This window comes from Lepisma saccharinum, chromosome 8 (assembly GCF_977018435.1).
Source record: "Lepisma saccharinum chromosome 8, izLepSacc3.1, whole genome shotgun sequence".
Lineage (NCBI taxonomy): Eukaryota > Metazoa > Arthropoda > Insecta > Zygentoma > Lepismatidae > Lepisma > Lepisma saccharinum.
In genome coordinates, this window is record NC_139236.1 from 87,134,499 (window position 1) to 87,154,286 (window position 19,788).

The 19,788-nt window shown below is 40.4% G+C and overlaps 1 protein-coding gene and 1 long non-coding RNA gene across 2 annotated transcripts; both read left to right on the plus strand.

The window, feature by feature from the left end:
• Positions 1 to 544: 544 nt before the first annotated feature.
• On the plus strand, positions 545 to 10,012 carry LOC145991615 (uncharacterized). Its single transcript, XM_083127677.1, has 3 exons — positions 545 to 916; positions 4,660 to 5,266; positions 9,934 to 10,012. The coding sequence occupies exons 1-3, from the start codon at positions 838 to 840 to the stop codon at positions 9,968 to 9,970; spliced, it is 723 nt and encodes a 240-aa protein (XP_082983803.1). The 5' UTR covers positions 545 to 837; the 3' UTR covers positions 9,971 to 10,012.
• A 3,380-nt stretch (positions 10,013 to 13,392) lies between these two features.
• On the plus strand, positions 13,393 to 19,335 carry LOC145991616 (uncharacterized). The gene is made up of 3 exons (XR_014442079.1): positions 13,393 to 13,483; positions 16,986 to 17,129; positions 19,089 to 19,335. It is a non-coding gene; the product is annotated as an uncharacterized LOC145991616 (long non-coding RNA).
• Positions 19,336 to 19,788: the final 453 nt, after the last annotated feature.

The window sequence follows — 19,788 nt, forward strand, 5'->3', positions numbered from 1 at the left end:
CTCTGGTTAACAGAACGGAATCTGAGATACGTACGTCGAAGGAAAACCAAATTGTGGGTCACTGTGCCAAATCTCTGTGCAATACCGAAAATCACACATCGCACAACATGCAAACGTCAATCTTGCTTCAGATTGGTTTTCCCAAGGATAATTCATTCTGAAGACTTAGGGTTTTCCCATCTCAGAAATCTCCACCCACAAGACATACATGAAGCCCGCCAGGAATTCTATCTCCACACATCCGTTAAGAAATATGATGACTTTACAGTACCTGACGCTATATTTACACTATTTTCTCACGGGTTTCGAAACAAAAGTCCAGTGCATTAACACCATTATTCGCTCCAGCTCATCTGGAAAATCCGTTACATTTGAATTGCCACTTAATGTTAAGCCCGAAGTGGTATTTAGGCCTAGGTCAACGAAACGACCTTGTATCTTTCGAGGTGTGACCGACACAGATGTTTATCCCTTGTGGCTTGCTTGAAACTGCCACTCACCTGGCGCTGCAAGTCAACCTTGACAGTCAATTGTTTACGAAAAAAGCAACGTTTCCCTCCTTTCAGGGTTACAACGTGCGAACATCACCAATTGAAACCTGTGCAATGCTCGATTTCACGATACGTCCAGTGTACTATCTTAGAATCCTGTGGCCTTTGGTGCTCCGATCTGCCTATTTGTGATTGCGTCACTACGTGGGTGGGTTCGTTTGCGGTTCGTGTTTACTTTCCCTTTCGCTCTTAACCGAAGACATAGGCTGTCATTGTTCAACTGTGCTCATCTTCATTCAAAACATCCACTACGAAGTGTCTGAACATCTTAGGAGGGTTCAACAAAATGGAGAGTCTCTATTTGCTAAATATCGTGTTTGCTTCGTTGTTTGCTTGTCAAGGGGTTGCTGAGAGTCTACACCAAGGTAAGCAAGCTCTCTAGTTTCATTATTTGAAAAAAAATGCATATTTTTTAGTTACATACACCGTAAAGTAACCGAGTTAGAGCCATGGACGTCCGCAGGATTTTTTCCAGGGAGGGGCAAGGAAGGTATTTTTTTCCAGGGGGGGCAAACGAAGGCAAATTTTCACCAAAAATAGTGTTGTTCCATAAAAAACATTGCTTTAATTTGAATTTATGGTGTTCATGCAATAATTAACACATTTTATTGTGGCTAAAATGAAATTATATGTGTCAAATACATATTTTTTGGTTGACTTTCATTTTCCAGGGGGGGCATGGCCCCTCCTTCCGGACGCCCATGGTTAGAGCTACTTGGTTCAAAATGCAACCGAGTTGCAGTTACTCATTTTGAAAAACAACTCAGTAAATGTAAGTTATTTTACAGTTACTTTCTGTTGGAAATTTCTTTACAAACAAATTATACACAAGCAATGATCATTAATTGTAATCAATAGCGGCGATTTGGTGCCAAAACGTGGGGCCAAAGACAGTTTACTTTCTCAAGGAGCAACCGCCCTCCTAACTCCTAACGCCACTGATTGTAATATACGTATATATGAAGACAAAGTTAAGTAAAAGTCCCCCGTGCATTTTGTTCCTGCCATGAAGGCACATATAAGGGGAATGTGGGGGTAGGTAGGGTCCAACACATACTCGATCTCGGCCATTTTTTTTTAAAGCGTTGAGGTTAGGGGAACCAGTGATGCTGCATGCCTTGCTAAGGCCGGGTAAATCCTGTCCTTAGAGCAAGAACCGCGGGAATCTAACCCCGGTTTCCCGCTTGGACGTCAGACGCCCTACCGCGAATCCATATGAAGACTTACGTGTTATCTTTTTTTATGTTTCGGGTCCATAATAGAAGTCTTCATATATTTACATTATTACAAATAACGTAATGAAACTAGAAGTTAGCTTTGATCATTCATTTTTCGTATTATACTCGACAACCACGTTCCAAATTAATGCAGCAATCCACCCAAAATACCGAATTCTTCGTGAAAATAGAAATTATGATTTACAATAAAGCTTGGATGTTCCAAATTTAGCATGGAACGAAGCCTAATGTCCTTGCTTTATACGATTCCACGAAAACATTTTTACCTTAGTATCCAGAGAAGACATAGTTGAAAACAGAGTTGCCAAATTTAGCTCTTCCCCATGGTTAAAAATTTTCAAGTTAACAATTTAAGTATGGTAAAGTAACTGTTAATAAAATTGCTCCAACAATTACCCCCTAAAAGAGAGATTTTTCTATCCTGTATGTATGTAGCCACGCGGTACAAATTCTTCCTCACTTTCTTCTCTCTCGTACTAGTTTCCATCCCTTCCCTCACTCTCGATTTCCTTTTTCCTTTCTCTTTGTCCTATTCTGTTTGACTTTCATTCCTAGGATATTTTAAATTATGCAACACAATACAGATATTTTTTTCCCGAAACGTATATCAACAAATTAAGGTACTTACAGTGTACCAGTGGTCTCCTGTGGTAGGTCTTCGCCTCTAGTTTGCGTCCCTTCATGCCCTTCCGAGCCCTTTGAAGCCACCCAGTACGCAGGGGCAGGACCCTCGCCACAATCCTCAAAGAAATTGACCATAAGAATATTTAACGTATCGATCAAGTTCGACTTAATTTTACAATATATTATTTAACGTACTTTATATATTTTGTCTATGTGGACGTCTTCCTGCATAAAATGGTAAATTCACAAAATATTTGTTTAGTTTATTGCAGTACCTTGCCACCAAAAAAAGGGGGGGTGGAGGTTGCGAACATGGTATTCCATAGGCCTGAATAAACTCTCTATCAGCGATCATAGCTTTCTAAACTCCATCGTTACTATATAGTGTTTCCTTGCAGTGTTTGCAACCATATTCGCTTTTTTGTTAACCAAGTGTTGGATTCTTTCTTGCAAATTCCGAAATGTACGAGGTGTGTTCAAAAAGTGTGCACATTGATGGCGTCAGTCCAGGCCGGACCGACATCTTTTGAAACTACTAGGTACAGATAAACGTTCGAACCAACGAGATAGAATATATGCATAGAGTGGTAGAAGGAGTCTCCTCGCAACCGCGGCAAATTGAAACTTCGTCCTCCATGATATGAGCGCCCCAAACGGCAAAACTTCATAAGAGACAGTGTACATTTCGGCGGGAATATTCGGAGGAAGAAAGTTTTTAAAATGTTGCGATTGTCAACAAATGAAGAACGATGATTTATTTCTAATGCGTTACGGATGGTGATTACATTTAATTTGAAATATTATATGAACGAAAATCACACCAGACAAGCGTGACGCATAGAAATTTCAGCAAGAAACGCAGGTTCGCCCAGAACTCGAACCCGAGAGTCTGGCATGTCATGCCTTAGCTCTTCCAACTTTTTTTTAGTTTTCCTGTTTTTCTTTTCTCGCCTTCTCCTATCAATTTGACTCAATTATCTACCCTTTCATTCAGGAGAGACAAACACACAGATCCATGTCTTACACAGGATTATGAAGCAGAGTCTCTGGGATCGTAGCGCGTCGTGCTAACCACTCAGCCAAGGAGGTCGACATACCATCTGCATTACCGAGCAAGCCCAGTTATCGCTTAATTTTTCGCTGCCAGCTGTTCTACCTGTGCGGAATTGTCTGTCAGTGATTCCGCCAAAGGGATCTGTATCATTTGAAACAAATGATGTCGACGGTGCCTAGTTCCTCCAGAGTGGTATATACAACCGTACAATTTGGCACACACAGGATTGGTTGGTTTGGTGTTTTTAAGTCCACTTTATGCACAGTAAGGCTAATCGGGACTGGACCTACAGTTTAAAGTTGTATCCGAACCACTTGTGCCTCCACCGGGTATCGAACAGGCACACACAGGAGATGCACTACATATAAATGTCGGTAGCTCAGTTGGTAGAGCAATGGCACGGTATGACAGATACTGAATTCGAGATCTAGTCGAGTTTTCCCAGTCTATATCTGAAATTTGTGGATCAAGGCCGCGCATAACGGTAGAGACAGGAGAAAGCGAGTGGGTGGGGCAAAGCAATGCGCGCTGTTGCAAACGGTTGGTGGCAACAGCCACCTTTTCCCCCCTCCGTGCACTTCCCCTCCAACGCGTTCATTGGTCGAGCCCCTCTACTTCAGCAGAGACTTGTTTTTGTTCTCTTGCTCAAGAGATTCCCTGGACAGTGTGTACGAGCATGATCATGATGAAAATCGGAAGGGAATACACGATGCAAAGTTGTAGGGATCTCCATGTATTTTTCAAAAAGTTCCTAACAATGACAATTGTCAACTGACCGTTTCTATAGTCCACGCGTTTAATTCGTTATTAATAACTGAAGAATGCCGCCGCCACGAACGTGGGTGGGGATAAATAGCAGTCGAGTTGTTTTCGTCGAATCACACTCAACCTTCAGCCAATGGGCGCAGCTGTCATTCTGCTCGTCTACTCCACGTGGAGTCTCAGTCACATGACTGCGGATACGCTGTTGCCGTACTTTGCAACTTCAACGTGGAGACCGTGGGAAGGTGCTTGTGCGCGGAGGGACAAGGTAGCGTAGAGTAGATGTGTGGCAACGCTGTGCATTGAATGTGATTGTTGCAGCTGGTGGGCGCTCTCCGTGTACTTCAAAGCCAGCCGGTCGTTAACGTAGTTAGCGCGTCGACTATAATTTAGGATAGCCTTGTAATAATATTTTACTGTCTGACTTCAGGTTACCGAGAGGACACCCATGGTAGGAGTCCGTTTGATATTCTGTTTCCGGACGTTTTGGGACAGGAGTCGTCAAAAGAAAGCCAGCAAGTGACGGGAAAGACAGAGCTGGACGACCTGAATGACATCGTCCAGCAACCAGCCTTCCAGGTATCTGTGTCCAAGAAGCAGGAATCTAACGATCAAGAAGACGAAGTGGAGCGCAAGGCCATTCGAGCCCTTGTTGAAGCTTTGGTCAGCAGCGATGCCGAAACGTCTGAGAACAAAACAACGGCGGATGACGACAGATACAAAAGGGCCGTCGCAGGTTCGCAGAGCTCCAGCTCCTCGTCAACCGGAAACGGCTGTGTTGGCGCCGGAAGTCAAGCGTCCAGCAAGAGCTTCACCATTTCTCTCCCAGGTGGCATCGTGGTGGCGGCAGCGTTCAGCGAGGCCTCGAGCAACGCTGGTAGACCAGGGTTCGGATCCGGATCCAAGAGCGACGCGCAGTCTGTGGCCGTTACAGGGCCGGACGGGACGACGTACACCATCCGAGGGCCCGGACAAGTCAAGTACACTGTCGCAGGACCCCAAGGAACCAAGTACACCATTTATACGCCGAACGGAGTGTAAGTTGCTATATACCTTTCTTGTCAGTCTGTGCGCGGGTATTCTAGGAATATGTGGGTTAGACTAATGTGAGAAACAAGAAGTAGGACACTTAATAACTTCTTAGAGATGTTAGACACCTTTTCCACAATTTTCGCGATTTAAAAATAGTATAGCTAAGCCCCGCGACAGGTTAAGTTTGCAGCAGGTTTTATGTATCAATTCACTCTAGAGCGGCACTCAGAATCCCCGTCTCAGTCTCACCTTAACCGCTGAGCTGTTCATATCACAGACAGTGAGAAAATCCGCAGTATTGCAGCGGAACTATTTTCTGCGCGCACGTGTGGGTCTATATATGCAAAAAGTTGCTGCAAGGTTAACCTGTCGCGGGGCTTAATCACATGATTGATTGATTTGATTTAGTTTGTTTCACTTCGCTCTTGTGCCACTTTTGGCTAATTGCAAAGATGGGGATGAGTGATAATGTAATGAAATTGATGAATACCCATGCCCAGGCCAAGATTTGATCCCGAGACCCCTGACCCAATCACATGAAGCAAATTCCATAATAATAATAATATACTGTAGTTAGATTTCATATATATATATGGTATATATTGTATGTATATAACCTTTGTCAGAAAAGTTCCAGGACTGAGCTCGTAAAAATAATTTCTTTAACTTACGAACTAATGGTCCTAGGTCTTGTCAAAATAGTACCCTCGGCTATCTATGCACAGCTGCCACCGTTGCCACAGCCGCCACCGAGCCATTTGGATTGCTGCAATATCTTAATGACGTTTTCCTTGCAGTGGCGTTTTCACACGGGGAAACAAAAAAAAAATACGTGGCGACAGTTCGGGTGAATATGGGGGATGTGGTAGAGCAGGGATATGATGCTTGGCCAGATATTCCTGAACTGATAAAGCAGTATGGGGCCTTGCATTGTGGTGCAATAAGAACCACTGTCCAGATATCCACAAATCAGGACGGTGCCGCCGAATTGTTTGACGCAAACATTTCTGGACGTCAATATAAAAGTTTTGGTTTATCGTTTCTCCTTCAAGCAGATATTCATGGTGCACCAAACATTTAGCATCAAAAAAATGCAATCAACATTTTGTCTTTGTCACTCTGGGATCGTCTTGCACTGAATCTCTCCTCTCCCGAAAACTTTTGTGCCATTCAAAGACACGGCTTCTCGATAATGCCTCGTTACTATACGCTTCCTGTATCATATTCCATGTTTAACTAGGGTTTTTCTTAGCTTAACGCAGAATTTAATGTTAACTCTCTGCTCGGAATCCACGTCACTCGTGTAACTTCCAACTAAATGCACCAACAAACCGAACAGTGGGTTGCTACCCTGTCCTGTCACCTAGTGAGTTTACATGGAAACACTTCCAAGGCCATGTCTATTCAGAAAACATATCAGGTGATTGAATAACACTCATTTCTTGTGTTTGTATATCACAGGTAAAGAATTTAAAAAATCAGTCCTGGAACTTTTCTGACAAACTTTGTATATTGGCATTTTGTCTCTTTTCGAACTCTCTGGACACTCATGGGGATGTCAATTAGGGGTATTGTGCCTTGATGTACAGGGGTTGGTGGGGTTGTAACACTCCCTTTAGCCAGACATTCGTAAAGAAACTTGGAATGCTGGAACATTTGGAAAATCGCAGGCCTGAATATTAATATAATTCTCCCCAACGTAAAACCCTAGGCATGCAACTGATGTAATCTGAACGTAAAGTGAAAATACCTGTGGACTGTGACGACGCGAGAGGGGGGTCGGGCGCCCACCAGTTAGACATCCCCCCGTCCGCCCTCCCCCCAACTGAAGTTAATGGAATATCGAATAATAAGAGAGTTCAATTCTAGGAGTATGACGATTTTCACTATTTCTAAGTCGTGTATTCTGCATGATATCACTTTTCCTGCTTATTGTGTGTGTGTGTGTTTCTGACTTTCGTTCAAGATTCGAGCGCCCTTCTGGCCATAGGCCATTTCTTCATTCATTTATGTCCTGTAATCGTCGCGATTAACCTAAGTTTTAACCAGTTTAAGAACTGGAAAAAAGCGTTGAATGTGGATGGTTTTAAAACGTCATGAACATTCTGAGGACCATAAAACATCATCTGTAGTATGGGCAAATTATTCTAATCGTGGGACGTTAGTGACAACGCTATTTAGTAAAATACATTCAAATGTGATTCAAGATTTGGTGTTTTTAGTCCACTTTATGCACATTAAGGCTAATCGGGACTGGACCTACAGTTTAAAGTGCCTCCACCGGGTATCGAACCCGGGACCAAAAGTGATCCAAGAAAGCCGACACTACATGTCAGTTGTTGTGGATGCATCGCGGTTTCTTACTATTCAGGGCCTTGATGTTCGAGATGATGAGTCTGAGGCAAACCTTAGGAAAGGGAATTTCTTAGATACTCTTGAAGTTAATTTCAAAATGAGGGGATATTATTCGGAAATGTATTGAACTTGAACCTTAAAATGCAAATTATACTCAAAATTATATTCAAAACAAATTAATCTGCGTAACGTCCACACATATTCTCAGCAAAATAAGCCAGGAAGTGGAAGAGGCGAAAGTATTCGCACTGATGTCAGATGAAACAAAACACCTTGTGAGAAAGGAACAGGGCAGATATTTGTATCGCGGGCAGGTAAAAGAACGCTTTTTAGAATTTGCCCATCTTCAATCATTAGAAGCAGGTTCGCTTTTTCTCGTACATATCAAAATCGAAGAACTTCTTCCCAAGAACTCCATAGGTGCCTGTAATTGTGTAGCACAAACATACGTTGGAGTGGTAGAGTGAGCGGTGCACCAGGGTCAGAATATTTCTTGAATTATGAGATAACTAACTCTTTTCAGACTTTCATTCCTGTCATAATATTTCCCTGAAAGATGAAACGCAGATTTTGCCCAAAACTCTTCAGCGTTACGAAGATGGAACGAAAGTACTCCACTTAATGGATTTAGATTTCTTCGAAATCCTAGGAAAGTATAAATTGGCATTTCACAAGGTTCACACTCTAGTTGTATTCTCTCCAGTGTAGCATGTAAAATAACCTTTTCGTGTTTGAAACCTTTGAAATGCTTTGCTCGAAACAGGATGCCAGCTGCCTCATTTGGCTGTCCTTTCTATTGAGAAGATATGTCAAGTCCTGGCTAAGTAACATTCCTTGTTCCTAATACTTAAGAAGATTAATTTCTTCCAACGTCATGTTTATTTTGCAAGAAAATTAAACTCTTCCAATTTTTTTTTCGTCATTTATATTATTATCTTATAAGTTGAATATTTATATCAGTAGTTTCATCTCAAGAAAGACGAATTATAAAATTATAAATGTCTTCCAATACTGAAATAGGCCACTAGAGACAACGCAACCTGCGGCAGTTCCCACGAATAGAAAAAATAATTAATGCCTTTATTAAAGCGAATTATGTGGAGATAAACTCAAAATCAAGAAGTAAATTTGGGGAGTAAACGTCCACTCTGAATAAAGGACAATCACAAAACACCATATATAGCTAATAATAATTATTATTATTATTAATAATAATATAAGTATCATTATTATATATTTATATACTATTATATTTATGTATAGTGTTTTCGGGCGTTTCAATGTGACTGCCCCTCAACAATATTTGTCGCCCCCCTTCCGCTCCCGCAGTCACTTTTTCCTGGCGCCGTTCCTGCCTGTGGAGCAGTGTTGCACTACGCATATATCCAAAATGCAACAACCGACCACACGAAATCACTTAGCCTACAAGCAAACCTAGACCATTCCTTGTATTATATGCTTTCTTAGTACATAATGAAGTAATTTACAGTTCTTAACTTGATAAAATGTAATGCACATAATTTTTTTTCGGTTATAACACCTTGTTTCCATGATATGAAAAACTAAATATGCTGACCAAGGCAGTAATTTATTTTATTATAAAAACATAAACTAAACGTAACGTTTCAACCTTCTAGCAAGGTCTTCTTCAGACTCTGCACCAAGTACAAGTGCAGAGTCTAAGGAAGACCTTGCTAGAAGGTTGAAACGTTACGTTTAGTTTATGTTTTTATAATAAAATAAATTACTGCCTTGGTCAGCATATTTAGTTTTTTTTCGGATTTTGTTTTAGAATCGTATTTGGTTTTCACATCTTGATGAATTGATTGATTGACGGTCTTTAATTTTACTTCTTTTCTGCAAATTTTGGCTAATCACGAGGACTAGGATGAATGATGATTAGATTGAATTGAAGAAGCGACGCTAAGGAATACCCACGTACACAGTGGCGTGCCCAAAGGGCAGCCCTCTTTGGCCAAGTATTTTATTTTTTTAAAAAAAATAAGAGAACGTCACAAACAGGAATACATGGTAATATATAGAGGTGATTGCTAAAATAAGAAGATATAGCTCTCCCCGATACGAAAAATCCTGGGCACGCCACGGCATGTCCATGTCAAGACTCGAATTTGGTGGCCGTCCGTGTTGAGTTCGTCCGAGTCAATAATTAACACTAGCGGCTACCATATTGGCTGTCGCTAAGTTTACTACTCCTAAACGTATACAATTGCATATTGTCCCCACATATGTAACGTATGTATGAAATGTGTACACTCTTTTCAAAAATAATACATATACCTTTATTTCATCTTTTCAGTTTCAATTACGATGCAGTCGTCTTTCCAGATGAGTGAATACGAGAGCCAAACTTGAGGAAATAATTTAATTAATTTATGTAATTATTTAATTAATAATAAAGTTTAGTTTTTTTAAAAATTAAAATACACTAATTTATTTTGATGTCTAGAGATAGGATGTGCAACGTTATATTGTACGTACGATCTACACTTTTTTCTTTCAGCTCACACAGAGAAGTAAAATTTGGTTTGTGTGAAAATGTACAGTGCGTTCGTTTCGGCAGTGGGTCGAGATAGCGCGTGGCATGGCGCAGATGCCGGCATTTTCGTCCAGTAACGTCTCTTATTTACATATCTCTAGCATGTAGACAATTATATTTATATTGCATAACGAGTGGTAACCTGTGTTATAAGAATTGTCCAAAGTTTTCCACGCTCTATCTCGGCCCAGAACCAAAACGAATGCACTGTAGAACACCAGAAACAATCGTCAGTGAAATAAAAGTTATCCTTCGTGAAATAGTCACAGGTGTCCATGGCGCGTACTGGATTGCTTATATTTTATGGATGTATCTTCTTCCCAGTCACCAAAAGCTATGATAATGAGAAAAATCATTGAAAAAATTATTTAAAGGGACGTGGGGGAAGGGCGTTATAGCTTCTAGCCTCAATCTGCAAAAGGGCCTTTACTTGGGTTTGAAAGGGCCAAAAAATGAGGAAAAAATTATATTTGAAATGTGAAAACACCTGACAAAACTTGGCTTATAAGTAGGGACCTTGAATTTTAGGTGCAATTTTCTTTTTACCTTCGGTGCTAGTTTTGTTCAAAATTCGTGTTCCTAGCACATTCTCCTCTCAAATATACATAAAATTTTACCTTCATTGTGCCTTTAAACTAGTATTTTAAATTGTAGGCCACATGGCCTACGACTGTTCATAGGAGTTTGATACCTTGGAAATGATTGTTGAGGAAGTTATTTTCCATTATTTCTCGCATGACAAATAAGGATGTTACGGCTCCCGTGTGGCGGTCGATGCGCAGTCGATCTCCCGCCAGAACACCGCCGTTTTGTTCGGTGATGCAATGCGTTCCGATAGAAGGTGAAAAATCATGGGAAACATTCATTTTCATATAGCTGTCGTGATTATTCCATGTATAACACGCATCATAGTTTTATCTTGGATAAAAAGTTGGAAAACGTGTGCGTTATACGTGCATGAACATGATATGTACATTTTTTTTAAAGCACAAAACGCAATAAAGTTGTAAATCTCTTCCTTTCATTGTTTCTATTCTTTCTACATCTGTTCAGCTATCTTCTTTTTCTCCCTCTCCCTTGGTTCCATCGTTTGTCTGCTCTGTTTTTCTATTACTTGGGTCTTTATCTCTATTTCTCTCATTGTTCCTCTACTTCGCGCTTACTTCATCTGTTTCACTATCCCCCCCCCCTCTCTCTGTGTGTGTTTGTGTGTGTCTTCATTCCTGTTTTTCTCTATTATCTCTTCCTTCTATTAACTCTCTTCTTATATATTTATTCCTCTGTCACTCAAGTTCTTGATTTCTTCTTCTGCTTCCCTTTGTTTTTCTATTTCTCTTGGTCCCTATTTCCTTCTTCTATTTCTCTCTTCCTCTGTCACTTCCCTCTGTGTGTATTTCCTCTTTAGATGGGTAGGAGGGTGAATTAAAACTATTTGAAGGTGGGCTAGTGCCCTTCCTCGCCCACCCTCTGGCAGCGCCCGTGGTGCTTGCAAATGGGGACAAAGCCATTGAAATATACATCGTTAGACAGTACCACGACTTCTTATTTGTAGAATTTTACATATTAGCAGTGGAGGCGATTAGGGGGCTGTTGCCCTCCCCCCACTTTTTACCGCTTTTGCTCCCGCACTATGCTAAACCTAATCTACCAAGGGAAAGTAACTGTCCTTGCCCCCCCTTTCAGGTTTGGAACTCAATCGCCGCCACTGGAAATATCCAGTTCTGAATACGGCCTCGCGACAGTGTAGTGGAGCATCACCAGAACCTGATGCCCATCAGCATCAAACTCGAGGTACGGTCACCGCCATTAAAAATGTGAAACCTAGATCCTGTAATATATGCTTCCCTGCAAGGCGTTACGTGTGTTGCCTACCTCTACGGCGGTGGTAGAAGCTGCCAATGAAAATATGCTGTTCAAATCCACTTATCGCATATCCACAATAATATATTGCAGGTGAGCCACCATTTCAGGACCTAGGTGTCCCGTCTTTATTGTCCGTGACTGTACAACCAGCAAATGCCGTTCCTTCATACTAAGCATAGAGCTTATCAGGGACGGTTACTTATATTGTTGCAGTGTTGCACAACGACCGAGAATTTTACAATGAAATTTCATACTTTTTGTTAGTATATTTTTTTCATTTGTTTTCCTATTAAATATATTGAACATAAACAAACAATCTTGCCCTTCATTGCTTCATAAAGCAAATTCCATTACGATCCGTTAAAGAAAAGAGGCAACCTTCGAGATTTCACAGTGTATGAGTAGACGCACAGGTAGGCGTTGCAAAGCCAGAGCAAGGGCCAGATCTCTACAGCGAGGAGTATTGGAGCGAAGTTCAACGCTGTTCTTCCTATCCCCTGCTACAATCGGCTTGGTCGTTACAATGGATTTACAACACACCAAGGTCAGGCGATCCGTTTCGGATCCCCCCGGCCGGTGAGGGAAGAAGAGAACGCTGGGGAGGATTCAATTCTCTCTGTCCTGCGTCCTAGAGCAACAGACAAAATGTCCACGTTAGGCAAAGATAAATATTTTCTTTTGGGGAGAATCTTAACCTAATTTAAATTATGTGTGAAACCGATACCAATGCTTCAAACGTGTAACAATTTGATTTGATTTGTTGTCTTTTAAATCCACTTTATACACAGAAAGACTAATCGGGATTGGACCTACAGTTTAAAGTGGGATCCGAGCCACTGTGCCATGTGCCTCCATTTGTAACAATTAAAAACTGTTCATTATACTGATTAATATTATTGGATGGGTATTCCAGTCCAATAACAAGCATCGATTCATCAGAGTTTTCCATCAAAATATTTAACAATTGAATCAGAACATTAAAGTACTTCTTACGTAATCACAAAAAAACATAATTCTGTATAATATTGCTGCTGAATAAATGGAAATTTCAAATTTTGTATGCTGATTATTAATTGTACTCGAAAGTGTCATGTATCACTTACATATAAAATTATAAATACATATAATTACATTATAAATATATACAAATTAAAGTTATATAAATATATTATATATTAATGAAGGAATATACAATATATATTCGCTGTAACCACCAACATTCTGAGCCACGAGCCGCCACTGGAGCTGGTTCGTTCGTAATTCGTATTCTTGTACAGAGCTTAACCAGCAATCAGCAAAGGAGCTCCCTATGCTGCAGTTATTGTCATCAAAGTATCATATCTTCATTGTTAATGTCACTTAGCAGCATTTTCCATAATACTGAGCCGCTGAAAGTATCTTTTCACAGAATATACAAAGACAGCAACCACCATGTCTATCACGCCAGGTAGATTTATAATCAAAGATCTTGTTATTAAACATTTCTAATGATAATATCCTGTTGCAAATGTGTTATATATTGTGAATTGTGGCATTATGTGCAAGATGCAATCACTTGGATCATAATAGACATGCTGCAGACGGTGGGCAGGACCCCACATATTCCCAATCTCGGCGATTTGTGGAGGTGAGATGATCAGTACCATGCTCCGGCCGCCCCAAGGTCGCTTCCAGCTACATATTAGCTCGAGGCTTGGTAAACCTCAGAGCCGCCATGATATTTCTCGTGAAATTGTAGCTCATTTTGATATGTCACATGGCCACCTATACATTTTAGAAAATTAGGTTGACTCGAAGATGATGGCTTTCAAGATGCCCGCCATCTTGGTAAGTAACATATCCCAGATGATATTGCCCTTCACGTTCAGCCACAGCATGTTTCGGTGTATTGAATTTGTGTGTGTCAGTTCGCTTGTCTTTAATGGGCCCGTTCCGAAAGTCGCACGAGTTTAACGCGTTAAACGAGTTATGGCAACTGGCTGTCCCATAAGTGCTTCCGTGCGTTTCATTATGCTGTCCTAAAAGTCGCATTCCTTGCAAGAACGACATTCACCAAACGCACGGGCCAGGAGGCTGGTTTGTTAGGTGAGAATCGTCTGCTGCTTGCTGACAACGAGCGTGCTGATAGATTCAAACTGCACTAGTTCGGAAAATATATTATAATTTTAACAGATAGTGATATGTAGCAACATGCCCAAGATGAGTATGCCTTTACTGATCTTAGAATGTGATAAAAACGAGTAAGTGTCCACAGTAGAGTTTATTTTTGCCATAAGGACATTTCTTCCGCTGGACGCCATGTAGAAACTTTCTCTAAACAAAGTGCTGCGCCTGCGCTTTCGCCTAGAGTGTCCCATAAGTCTGTAAAATAACCGGTTTCACCAGATTCACGAGCCCAGTTATTTTCGTTGAATGCGTTCGTTTCGTTAAGACTTTCGGAACGCACCCAATATGGGATGGTTACGCGCCTTTGTCCCACCCTGTGTTGGAGTGTTTCCCAAGAGTGTTGAGAAGAAAGTAGTGGCAACACTGTCGTCACATCGCTTATAATCAAGAGAGGGTGTTGTTGTTCCCAGTACGTCTAGAAGTAAGACACAGCTGTTCAACGCACGTACTGTCTACTTTCTTTCCAACCCTCGTACATGATACGACATATTTTATCGTGCATAATGATGATAAATTGTAGTTCTGTGCACCATATTTATAAACTGATTCGGTAAAACTATCAAAGCCGGGAATCGGATTTATTCAAATTTACAGGAGAAAGTACTTACGGAATTGAGTTTCTGTGTAATTTCGGAATGTTGCACAAGTGTTTTCACGCATTTTTCAATGTATTTGGCCGCTAATTCATGTATTTTTCTATAATAATGTTCGTCCGATGCACGAAAGCTGTTGCTTGCATTTCCATCCATGTACTTGAACCGGATATTGCGAGCATCTGATGACGTAATCCCCGGTAAGTGTTTCCAAACACACAGTTTTTTCACTATATTGCCCAACCTAACCTTACCGTGATGGTGCGTGGGGCTATCGTGAATGGTTTTTGGGGCTATTCGTGGATGGTTATACAATCCGCAATGGTTTTTGGAACAATGCGGGAAATGGTTTTTGGAGCAATGCGGGAAATGGTTTTTGGTGCTATTCGTGGATGGTCATACTATCCCGAATGCTTTTTGGGGACATGCGTGAATGGTTTTTGGGGCTATGCGGAAATGGTTTTCGGGGCTATGCGGGAATTTTTCTTTTAAGAAGGTTGAAACACTACTTTGCCGTTTGAAACACAACGTTAGTCAAGATTTGCCCGCCATTTTACGTGTTCAGGAAGCGAGAAAAGAGCGAACAATAATTACTCGATATGTCGACAATAGATACTAATTTCGTTAAAAAAAAGCGAAATCCCTTGTTAAACAATCTTTCGCAATGCAGAATAAGTAAGTACGAATGTCAACAATTACAGAATAAACTAGTTACAGCCGATTCCCGGCTTTGACAGTTTTACCACGGATTCATTAAAATTCTATTAATTAAATTAACCATGTAATAACCGTTAATACTATAAAAATGTCCCTGGCCATTTTTTACGGTAGTTAGAAATGGAATGGAAATTGACGGCCAATAAAGATGCTTTCTTTGGTTCCTTTTGTTATGAAACCCATGAACATCCAACTGAGCAATGTATTGGGCTCACCTCCCATCCGCCCCCCAAAATGCAAATGCATCAAAACTCCTTTATTATAAATAAGTGAATAAAATTCGGGGTCGGGTACCCTATTCTACACCCTCGAATTTTGAATTTTTTTTTCTTTCATTATGAAGGTTATGTGATCCTATTTCTGAATAAAAAAACATTGGAGCGCGGAAAGAAGTATTTACGACTCTACAGCCGTTTGAAGTGGCGATTTTGTCGTTTGCAATAGTTCGGACGTATTTTTAACTATGTTCGCCGCGCTTTCTTTTTTCGATGAATTTAGGGGTGAATTGAGTGCTAATGGAACCTAACCTAACAGGCCTAACCTAACCTTGTGTGAATGGTTTGTGGGGCTATCCGTGGATGGTTTTTGGGGCTACGAGTGAAAGGTTTCCGGGCGTTATCGCACATTTACCAAGGCATTAAAAATTAGCCGGTGTCACCTGCCCCGAACACTATTTCTCACTTTTGTCGCATTGACTCATGAAGAAACAAAAATTAGCCAAATTTAATGCTGAAAGTAAAGCTGAGAAGTTAACTTACCTCTTTTCCCCAAGGCCAGGCATTGCAGGTGGAAGTTGAAACTAAAAGTCGTTAAGTGCAGTCAGTCGTATGCAATAAGTCGTCTTTTTTGTCCTTTTCCACAGAATATTGCCCTACCCCGTCGTTCCATGATAAAAATAAGAAGTCGCAAATTATCCCAGCCCACAAGTCATTCAGAAAACGGCCTACAGTTGCCGAAAAGAAATGTGCACGATGTTCCACAAGATAACGTATTTACACACGCTGAGGATGTCTCAACCGCCAATAAATTACATAAATAATATATTGAAATCACAAATTATCCCATTGCACAAGTCATTCATAAGAAGAAAAAAATGCAAATTATCCCATTGCAGAAGTCAAACATAAGAAGAAGAAAATGTTCAGACCTGCGCCTGTGACATGAATCCAAGATTCGCCATGATCAAATCGCTGCAAAACTGTTTCGACGTTACATAAGGAATGTAAATATTGAAAAACGTAAGATTTATAGCACGTAGATCTTAAAAAATGACTTTCCGCGCTATTTAGAAATATCGTATGTTATGAAGAACTAATTTTCGTAACGATAATATGTGAAATGTGCGAAAAATCGAGGGTGTAGAAAAGGGTACCCGAGCCAAAATTCGCTCTTACGAACCAAGGTCTTCCGAAAGGACAAATCTAACAATCGCGAGACGTTACAACACTACGCTAAGGACACTTTCTATTCCAGCTCGTGGAAGGAAGGAGCAAATCCGAAACCACGCCGACAAGGAGAATCCTGAAAGAATGTCCACGGTGAGCGACATGTCGGACTGGGAGACCATCGGAATGCAGGCCGGGAAGTCAATCTCCGAAGTGCCGAAGAAAAGACGAGGTAGGTTTGGTGTCCCGAATTTCCTGGAGACCCAAAACAATCATTCGGGGATAAAAGGAGTACAATAGTGTCTCGTGGACCGAACCAAGACTACCTCGAATTGATTGATTGCTTGATTTGGTGTTTTAAGTTCACTTTATGCACGGTAAGGCTAATCGGGACTGGACCTACAGCTTAAAGTGGGATCCGAACCACTATAAGCCTCCACCGGGTATCGAACCCGGGACCCCTTGATTACAAGGCGACGACGCTACCACTGCGCAAGCGGGGAGGCCCTCCTACCTTGAATTACAAAGAAACGTGGACTATACGGAATAACTATAATCTGTCCTGGGAATCTGTAGCGAACCAAACCAAGTCTCTACGCAGATAGTGACTCGAGAGTGCTCGACCAATAACAGTGTGAGAGCGAACGGGATTGCATGGAGGGAGAGAGACGAATGCAGATACCAGTCGTTTGCAGGAGCGTGCTCTGTTTCGTTTCGCCCACTCGCTTTCTCCCCTTTGCTCCAACCACTTGCTTTCTCCCCTTCTCTGTCGTTATGCGCGACCTAGCTCCAGAGATTCCCGGGATATAGTATAAGCAAAATCGGAAGTGGTGAAAGAAAGAGCAGCATGAAGTAGATACTGCATTTGTCTGGTATATCTAAATTAAGTAATTTTGATTTGGAGAATCATTGTATACTTTATCAAACTTTCGAACAAGATCAAAAGTCTCGGACACTTAATCTCGCCTAAATTTTACAGAAGTCTCGTTCTCATCTTGATTTCACGAAGGCTTTCGATTGATTTGGTTTATTTCACGTCGCTTTTCTGCCACTTTCGGCTAATCGCGAAGATGAGGATGAGTGATGATATGATGAAACTGACGAAAGGAACACTTACAGAGAAAACCTTGCCCAGGCCGGTATTCGAAGCCGAGATCCATTCGTTCCTAGCGCATTATGCTAACCACTCCGTCACGGAGATCGGCAAACTACGGTATCTGAAAAATGATATACCGTGTTGTAGTGAAAATTGTACTTTCATTGCTCAGTACTTCATTATTATGCATAAAGATATAGGCGATGATCAGGCACGTATCTAGAAATATGTTTCGGGGGGGGGGGGCGTTCCGAACCAAATGTCTCAGGAATAATAATAATAATAATAATAATGTTTAAATGAAAATTATATTAAATAAAATTAATACTAATTACAATACAAATTATTATTATTATTATTATTATATTATTATTACACGACTGTATAAGAATAGAGATATAACAGCGCATATTAATTACGTAGCTTACCTGTAGTTAAGATCGGAATAATTTACATAAAAACAAGTGCCCTGGCAATGAATTAATGTCAAATAGATGAATAATTGAATATTTATCGAATAACAAAAATGATGTTACATGTAGTTGGAGAAAAGTAAGTTTCTGATTAATATCTTATGCATGTTATTTTGAGAAGTAGTGTACATAAATCTTCTTTGTAATGTGATTCAAAGCCGTATGATCCTAATATAATCCTTGCCTTGTAAAAAGTTCAGAGGAAATTAATAACCATCGATTATGCAACAAATGCTAATATTTTCATTACTCAATTTTAGTACTTGGTAAGTCTTTCGGGGGGTCCGGACCCCTGAACTCCCCTAAATACGTCCTTCGTGTCCTTCAAAGCCGTATGATCCCAATATAATCCTTGTCTTACAATAAGTTCAGAGGAAATTATATAATAACGGCTGGACGAATAAATTTTTCATTACTTAATTTCAATACTTGATAAATCTTTCGGGGGGTCCGGACCCCTAAATACGTCCTTGGCGATGATTATAAATAGCACTTGAGTAAACATAATTATATTTTGAAAGACTGAATTACTAAAGTTAAATTAATTAGGTTAACTATGTAATGGCCCTCGTAGACAGCAATTTCCCCCAGTCATTTTTTTTAGTGTATCTTTATTTACCAGAGATGGTGATACGAGAAGAAGAAATCTCAGAGAGGGGGAGAAAAGTAGACAAGAAAAGATGCTGCATCCTCCAGTAGCCTAGAAGACAAACTGGCATCTGCAGACCAGGACCCTCCCTATGGCTTCTTAAAGCTACCGCGCAGTGCCCGGCTTAGTCACGTTGGATCTCCACAGATGGCAGCACCGCATTATTATACGATCAGCTGGAACTCTGCAGCGTTCAGGGGAACTGATACGCTGAGGAAGGGACGAGAATTTTTGTAAAATGTTAATAAAAATAAATAACTTACGGTGTGTTGAGTTTCTTCTCCGCAGTATTTTCTTTCTGTAAATTGGTTTTATCTAGTTCAGGTATTAAATTATATTTAGAATTTGTATTGACATAAACTCTTCATTATGACAATATACGATCGAATGGTATGATGATATGATGAAATTTTATAAAGTATAGCATATTATTTCGATATATTCAGGTTAACGATAACAATAAATATGTATTTATATATAACAAAAATAACGAAAAAGGGTGACAGAGGTGAAGAAGAAGAAAATGTAAAGATAGACTGTGTCGGTTGCTATATGGGGATAGATTGTATTTTGTTATTGATTACGTTTCATATGGAATTTTGATAACATGGAGTGTTAATAAGTGATATTGAAGTTACCGCTTTTACCTCATTAACGATTACTAACTAACTAA